The sequence below is a fragment of the Pundamilia nyererei genome, unplaced genomic scaffold (assembly GCF_000239375.1).
Source record: "Pundamilia nyererei isolate P.nyererei 1_Seehausen unplaced genomic scaffold, PunNye1.0 scaffold00044, whole genome shotgun sequence".
Lineage (NCBI taxonomy): Eukaryota > Metazoa > Chordata > Actinopteri > Cichliformes > Cichlidae > Pundamilia > Pundamilia nyererei.
In genome coordinates, this window is record NW_005187445.1 from 54,285 (window position 1) to 62,382 (window position 8,098).

General features: G+C 39.2%; 1 protein-coding gene across 1 annotated transcript in view; it reads right to left on the minus strand.

Moving 5' to 3' along the window:
- The window catches only part of LOC102209547 (transmembrane protein 198-like), an 8,072-nt gene extending 2,843 nt beyond the window's left edge, over positions 1-5,229 (minus strand). Inside the window, exons 1-4 of the mRNA XM_005731574.1 lie at positions 5,016-5,229; positions 3,448-3,759; positions 826-1,401; positions 591-718 (exon numbers count right to left, since the gene is read on the minus strand). Coding sequence (XP_005731631.1) covers positions 591-718; positions 826-1,401; positions 3,448-3,601 — 858 coding nt within the window. The 5' untranslated portion in view covers positions 3,602-3,759; positions 5,016-5,229. The remainder of the gene's footprint in view (positions 1-590; positions 719-825; positions 1,402-3,447; positions 3,760-5,015) is intronic.
- Positions 5,230-8,098: the final 2,869 nt, after the last annotated feature.

Sequence of the window (8,098 nt, forward strand, 5' to 3'; positions counted from 1 at the left end):
CCATCCATGTCGATGGGATTGATGTGATCCTTGAGGTATTCCTTCCACTGCCTATGTGCTGAGTTGAAGTTTGCAGCTCCCACCTGCACTATGCACCATTTGAGTATAATACTGCTTTCTCCTCTTGAGTTGCCTGACAATTTGCCAGAAGCACTTTGGCAGCCCTTGATTGCCATTCAACACACATTGTGTCTGACCCCTCCTCTGGGTGGTGACACCACAAGAGGGTAGCCCTATATTGTTGCTTCAGGCTATGCAAATTGGGAAATTGCACTGTATATCAGGAAGTTGCAGTAGTAAAGGTGGGAGGCAATAAAGCAAAGGATAACTAAATCCTTTAGGTACATAGCTAACTTTAATATTTATTAATGACTTAGAGTTGGTAAAAATGCTCTTCACAACATTACTGACTTGATTCTTATAATTCAAGGAAATAGCAATAAAAACATAAAGATGTTTTTACATTTTTGACTTATGTAGATATGGATAAACAACCAAGTGCCTTGGCATCTGTTATTATTATTATCTGGAATGGATAAATAAAATATGAACCAAAAAGCACATCAACCATTTGAATCTCAGCCACTGACCGGTGCCAGGACATCCCCAGCATAGCGTTTCAGGGGTGGAGGCCTCCGTTGGCGGTGATGCTGAGGTCTTCTCCTTGACTCTTTATTTGCATGTTTTTTTGCATATTTCTTCTGTTTTTTATGTGCACCTGGATGCATTAAAAGGGGAGAACAAAAAAACATAAAACATGAATACACGACATCAAATAGGGAGGTTGTGAATACAGCCTTGAGTTAGAGATTGAATTAAACTTACTTCCATTGTGTGACATTCCTTTGGCAGTAAACCACCATTGCACCAGCACTCCGGTGAGACTCAAAACAGGACAGATTCCAGTGACAGCCCAGTCAAACCAGCAGAGTGGTCGTGGAGCAGCTTGAGAAAATATATCATACACTTGATCTGGCAATACAAATGCCCCCACCAGGTAATCTGCACACAGCATGACTGCAGTTGCTCCAAACACAGAAGTGAAGATTATGCTGAATAGTTTCTGCCACTGGAGTGTAAAGACAGCAGCGGCCATGCTGGCAGCTAGAACAACACTTAGAGGCACCCAAACTGGAGTAAGGCTGTGAAATTGTCCAATAACCACCAAGATGGAGAGGGAGAGAAGGCTTCCCAGAAGTAAGCCGCTGATGAGGAGTCCCACAGTTGTCATTAACATGGTCAACAGTCCACACAGCACAGCCACACCAAGGCCAATGCCCGCCTTGGTCTCTGCCTGCAGCTGGGTGCTCAGTGCAGGTTCTTTATGGTACAAGAGGAGCATGGCTGCCGAGCTTAACAGGAAGCCTGAGAAGAACATGACCATCTTGAAGCAGCGATATCCTGGGGGAGGGTAATAAAAGAAGGTTAGAACCAGCTCCAGTGTTAGTTTTAATACTGATTAATAAGCAGGAAAAGCATAGGCATCACTGGATCAATTAAGGAATATTGGTTTGTATTTGTAGGTTTTAGGTTTAGCTTATGTGCTTAGATCACCTAATATTTCTGTCATGTTTCTTCAGGATTTTGCAGGATGTAATGGGTTAATGTAACTACATTTTATTTGTTAGTAATGCAATAATGTAAAGCACCACACTTCAGTCATTTATTATGTCCCCTTAACTGTTATATTAAAGTTACAATTATGTAATTGTAAAAAATTGCATTGCAAAGATTCTTTTGTTAACTGTGCCCAAAACACATCAAACAAACATGTTTTTATTCTTCATAAAATCAAATAAACTTTATTAGTCTCAGAGTTGGGAAAGTCACATTCTTACAGCTGCAGTGTGAACAGAAATAAAGTGACGCACTGTAACTTAGCAATAATAATAATATTATTTTAGTTTTATTGTAGTTTTGGTGGGATTTTTAAATGTGCTTTGTTTTGGATGTAGCAGTTGGAGACCCAGCATGTCTGTCTGTTTCCCAGCTTTCCTCCCTCCCATACCCACTCTTTTCTCTCTCTCTCTCCTTTTCTTTTTCTATCTTTCATGTCCTTTCTGCTTCAGCATAATATCCACATAGATAATAGCATGAATAATAAAAAATAAAATAAATAAAACAATAAGATTAACAAAAGGAGCCTACAGAGAGCCCATAGTGCTCCTCTTGGGAAAGCAGATGTGTTTGGCACAACAAAGCATTCAGACCATGATTCTGCTTGCTACAAGGACAGGACAGATGTTTAAGAAAAGAAAAACAAAAACAATAAAAGAATCCATAAAAAACAGATTAAAAATGTGTATTATCCAAGGTAGATGAAATATTAGGTCCACTATTTATTTATTTATTTTTTTTACCTTATATGAGCCACAACAATAAGAGCTGATTGGATGACTCTGCAGATGCTGATGGTTCACACACTAAAATACCTTTTCATTCACAAATTTGTTCCAGCATTCATCTCCAGCTCCAGGTGGGGAGACTGCAGTGATTGCTCTCGTTCCTTTACAGTTTTGTGGCTAATACCACAGGTTACCTTTAGTTATAGTGAGAGACATGTTTACCAGTGTCTATGAATACAAAAGATATTTATTTTGTGATATGGAAAGGAGTATGGTGAAGACAGTTATGGCAATGTTTTAGATTTCTGATGAATTGTTTTGGGTGGATGGTTGTGGATGATAGTAGACAAAGCTCATTGTTTGCAGTGTAATTCTGCTGTACATTTGCCCAATGCTTCACATGACTCATTTGTATTCTGGTGTCCTTTAAGTCTCTGTGGGCAGGCCACTTGCATGTGCATGGCAATCACTAACCACAGAGTTGCATAAGTGAATACAACTATGACAGCACTCTCTTTGTCTGCACCACTAAAACTGCTTTTTTAAAATTCCCCATTATTAATTATTGACAGTTATTTCCTCACAGTGCGTTAGTGATACTGGAAAAACAGACTTAGGCAGCATGTGTGTTTGCGTAATGTCACATGTTTTAGGCTGCAGGTCCTTGTGACACAACACTCTTTATCACACTCAGTTTTTGTGTTGATTGAATTTTTCTCTGCATATTTTCTCAGTGATACCAAATAAATATTGGTTTTAATACTGTAGTATATTTTCTCCCTGTGTAGCTCTACATAAAAACAAATCACTGTCAGTGCTGACAGGAGCAGACTTCAGCTTTAACTTTAGACCATGAGTGTGTAACAGGTAGCACTTCATATATGCTGTCTCTGTCAAATTCAGACACAGGACTACCCATCTGCCTTCTCTAGCTTTGGGCTTATCCACCCTAAACCCCTGGCAGCCTGCAGACACCTGCCACTGAGGCTTTAAGCCATCAGGTGAGCTCTTGAAACATTTAAAAGCGGAGTGGACAGTTAGATGTAAAAAATTTAAGTAGTCTTTCCTTAAATTTGACGTTAATAACATTATGATTACGTACCGGAAAAGCAGTAGATGAGGCCAAATGAAAGGCAAACAGAGCACACAATAGATGGGATGACTTCATACTTCATATTAATCTCAAGTGTACATATGTCCACTTCACTTAAGTCAGCTCCTGGTTTCTCAGTAACATAGAGTGAAGTGAGTGCCATCTTGGAGGGTTATTACTTCTGGTGGTGAGCAGCTGGTGTGGACGTGAATCTGTTTTGCTCATTGAAAGGACAAAACTGGAACGGCCTGCATTTTGTATCCAGGGAAAGAGGAAGCTCCTGAACCAAGAGCATGTACTAAACTGTTTCCTGTTGTGCACCTGCAGAAAGAAAAGACTGTTTATGACTTCTACAGCAAAGACAAACACAGACCCAGTTCTATTTTTTCCTGCACTAACTTGAGATTTATTAAACATCAAGTCTCGTCTATCCCGGAAATTTCTCCAATGAAAACACAACTTCCATTCCATATGAGACATCATAAAGTTTTTAAATGAAGCATCAGTCATATTTGGGTGAATTTATGAGAGGATGTTGCTCTTTCCCATGTCCAATTCCCTGTTCAGAAACCAAAGGAGGAAACTGGGGTTCCCCTTGAGTTTCTCTTTTGTTCAAGAACAGGATACAGATGAGGAAATGACCTTGTGACTTGATGCCATCGTAATACGTATGTATTGTCCTGAACATGTGGTTAAGTATGGTTAAGTTTAGTGCACAAGATAATGAAAAAAACAGCTCAACAATAATACAATATATTCTATATGGTGGAATAGATGTACTCTAGCCTCTAGCATAAGTAAAACTAGCTAAAACAGTACAGAAACAAATGAGTTCTGCATTCAGAAAACCCTTTAAGTACATAGTGATTTAAAAGTTTGCATTCTGGAGAAGGACTGTAGCTTATAATTAACGATGCATCACTTTAATGTTGTGGATAGTTATTATGAATATTCAAAAGAAAAATATTTCCTGATTAATTTGAGTGAAATTGGGGTATACATTTCACTCAAAGATGGAGACATTTATGCAAAGCATAAACCTATTTTCCTCCACTAGAAAAACAGAATAGGATTACATATCAGCTAAATTAAAACTATTTTGTTAGGTATTTTATACACTCATTATTAACTGCATAGATCGTGTTTACACATTCTTCATCTTGGCTTACAGTGCAGCTGTCTAGCTACAGGGTGTATTATTGTAAAGACTTTATAAGCTGTTCAGGCAGATCCTACAGTCAGCAAATGGAATTATAGGGGCTTTAGCAGGTGAGGGATCCTCCTGTCAACTCCTGTGTCCTCTTATATAGATAAAAGCACAAACACATTTTCTAGCAGCTAAATAATCCTTGTAACATTAAAAACATAAAAAATATCACAGCTTCAGTACAGGAAAAGCCACTAAAATAATTATTTTTCTACTAGTTTGTGAGATTCAGTGACAAAAAAAAATGTTTTTTTTTCATTGCAAAAACAGTCAGTATGATTATCTATAGAGCTGAACAGAATAACTACAAACAATAAAGAAACCACAGTCTCTTAAATGAAAACATAATTTTAAAAATTCTGTGACCTACCTCAAATGCCACATATCTTCACACTGTAAAAGTAAACTTTCTGCGAAAAACAAAATATCCTCATTAGCTGTTAACCCCAGGGAAGGAGAGAGAGGTCCGTAGTTTTGTCAAAAGTTTATGTTGTTCTCTCTGAGAGCTGTGTGTGAAATCAATGTCCACCGCAGTAAGTCCCTCATCTGTGCTTGTGAACAGCTGACGCCTGACTCTGAGAGAGAGAGAGACCATCTGCCCCCAGCGTCAATACAAAGCTGCTACCAAGTCCAAGGCCGGACCAGCTGAGAGTTCAACTCTCACTACCCAGGATCCTGCTGGAGCCACAGCACAGTTCAGAGATTATTTCAGTCAGTGTGACTTTTCATTAAGGTTAAATTCAGTTTGCACCAAAACAATATTGTTTTAGGCTCTGATTTGTGTTTATTCACAGGATCTCCCCACAAAAATGTAATTTAATCCTTTTCATGATGGGTTGCAAACAGTATTCTAAATGTGTGTGTGTGTGTGTGTTTTAACCATGTTAAAGTGGGTGCCTTTAAAGTTTTAGTGCTATATATAATATGAACCTGCATTAAAATTTGTGAAGGTACTTGTGGTCTTAAAGGGATGATGCATACTGACTTAAGTGATCCCTGAGCTTCTCCTCTACTGCCACCATGAGGTTGACATTTAACAACAACTTTTAGCTATACTTTGTTTTTAGTGCTAATCAGAATCTTAGCATGCTAAACTAAGGTGGTAGCATGCAGGCAACATTATGCCTACAAATCTCAATAAGTCAAGATTTGAAGGAACTGAGCATGAGTTATTGAAATTTAGAGTAATAATGTATTTGGTAATTAGACTGCAATGAAGCCACATAGCATAGTGGAGTCCAACAATGGAAAGGAATAGAAGAGGACACTCCTGGAGTTTAGACGCTGGTGGTGGCAGAAATGGGCAGGATGACGTGGAGATGTAGAGGAGGCAGGAAGTAAAAGTCTGAAAGGCAGAATGACAGGAGAGCATTGAGATTTAAACTATGTGGAACAGAGGCTGACTGGCTCCCAGAACGCAGGTGAGAAAAAGACTGGGCCAGAGTGATGACAACATATATATGTTTGACTGCGTGGGAAAGAGGAAGTAATGCAGAAAAAAGAGCAGCGCGAATGCAGGCAAATGAATGACCAGAGAACTTCCTTATTGAACTTATTGAGCTCATATCTACATCTGGACTGCAATTGCTAAAATGAATGTTTTATCTCAAAGCTGCATGCTACATAGGGGACCTACATGTGTCGTTGTATTTTGTTCCCTGTTATATTTGTTGCTTTCTTTGTGTTTGTGCCCTCCTTGTGCCCTTGTCTCTGTCATCAGGGCTTGTCTTCATGGGTCATTGATAGTTCTTTGTTTGTTAGCTACTTCCTGTTTTACTTTGAAGGTTGTTTTTTTTCTTTTGACTTGTTTTGGTTTCACTGTCTGCTTTTGTTCCTTTCCCTCCTTTGGGATTGTCTGTGCTGTCATCACTGTCACTGTTTTTCATTGTTTTCCTTTGTGTTTCTCTCCTACCTGAGCCTAATGACGACTAACCTGCCCTGTTTTCCTTTTTACCTTTATCAATTTCTCAGACTTATCGTGCATTTTTTGAATTGTTGTTTTGTTTTCCTGCTTTGTATCTGCCTTGTTTTTGTGCTTTCTGCTGGTGTGCATTTGCATGATTCTCAGAAAACTCCACTGCCTGAAACAATTCATTCTAGCGCTTATCAATTTCCCTTCAACCCAGCTCTCTTATTATCACCTGCCCTGATAAACGAAAGATGTAGGACTTCCGTGCGCTCAGACAGGGCTCTGTGCCATAGATGATCATTTAATGATATCTGCAAACTGATGTCTAAGAGTAGAAAAAATTAAACTACAGACAGTGGCTTCATTATTTGAAATTTTGGCCATTTTTAATATGAGCAAAACAACAACAGTCTCCTTTAAAAGGCACACTGCATAAATATAAAAAACATAAACAAGAAAATTTGTGAGGCAGGTAAGTAAACGGTAGTTAAAAAAGAATAGTTTAAAATGTTTATTCACAAATACACAATAATGGTCTAAGGGGGAAGCACAGCAACATGGTGCTTAGCATTGTTGGCAGACAGCAAGAAGGTCCTGGTTTCTAATCCAATGTCTTTCTGTTTGGAGTTTGCAGGTTCTCCCTGTGTCTGCATGGGTTCTCTGTCCAGGTAATCGGACTTCCTTCCTAAAGTCATGCACTTAGTTTACTTTAATTGGTAATTCTAAATTACCCAAAGGTGTGAATGGTTGTCTGTCTCTATGTGTTAGCCCTGCAGTAGACTAGCAGCCTGTACCCTGCCTCTCGCCCTATGGCTGCTGGGATAGGCTCCAGCCCCTGTGACCCTGAGGGGAAAGAATGGATGAATGGATGGATGAATGAATGAATGGTCCAAGGGGAGGCAGGTGCAGAGTGGGCAGACATATATCCAAACCAGAGGAGCCTGGAGGCATTGGTCACTGTCTGATGCACTGAAAGAAGATCTGAGATATTAGGACAACACACTTCAAACTTTTAAAAGTAGACAGGAAATACCACGAGGGGGCCTGAAAAATGCTGCCACACACAGTCAGTGCCACATAACTGGCAGAAAAATCTTGCAAAAAGTAGATGATGAGTGACCGACTGCAGGTGTACCAACCAGGAAGCCAGAAGAGACTGGTCGAAGCTATGCCTCCAGAGGGGAGGTGCTGACAACACGAGCGAAATGGAAGGAGAAAGAGAGAAGGGAGGCAGTTCAGCACTGGAGGTAAAATCAACCATAACAATGATGCAGCTTGAAATCTATGAAAACAGTGCAAAGATGATCAGGGAAATTATTTAAGGCAAATATTTCATACTTCAGATAGAAATCAAGGTACTGTAAAAAATAAATAAATAAATAAATAAGACAGAGGGGAAAAAAGCAAACAGTAACAAAGGGAGTGAAGAGAGTGAGACGTAGGGGAGCAGGTGCGTTTTACTGAGGAGGTCAAGTGAAGTAAAAATTAAGGCTGTAGGGCAAGTGCAGAAAGTAAGTTGATATATTTTAGCTGTTTTTTATTGT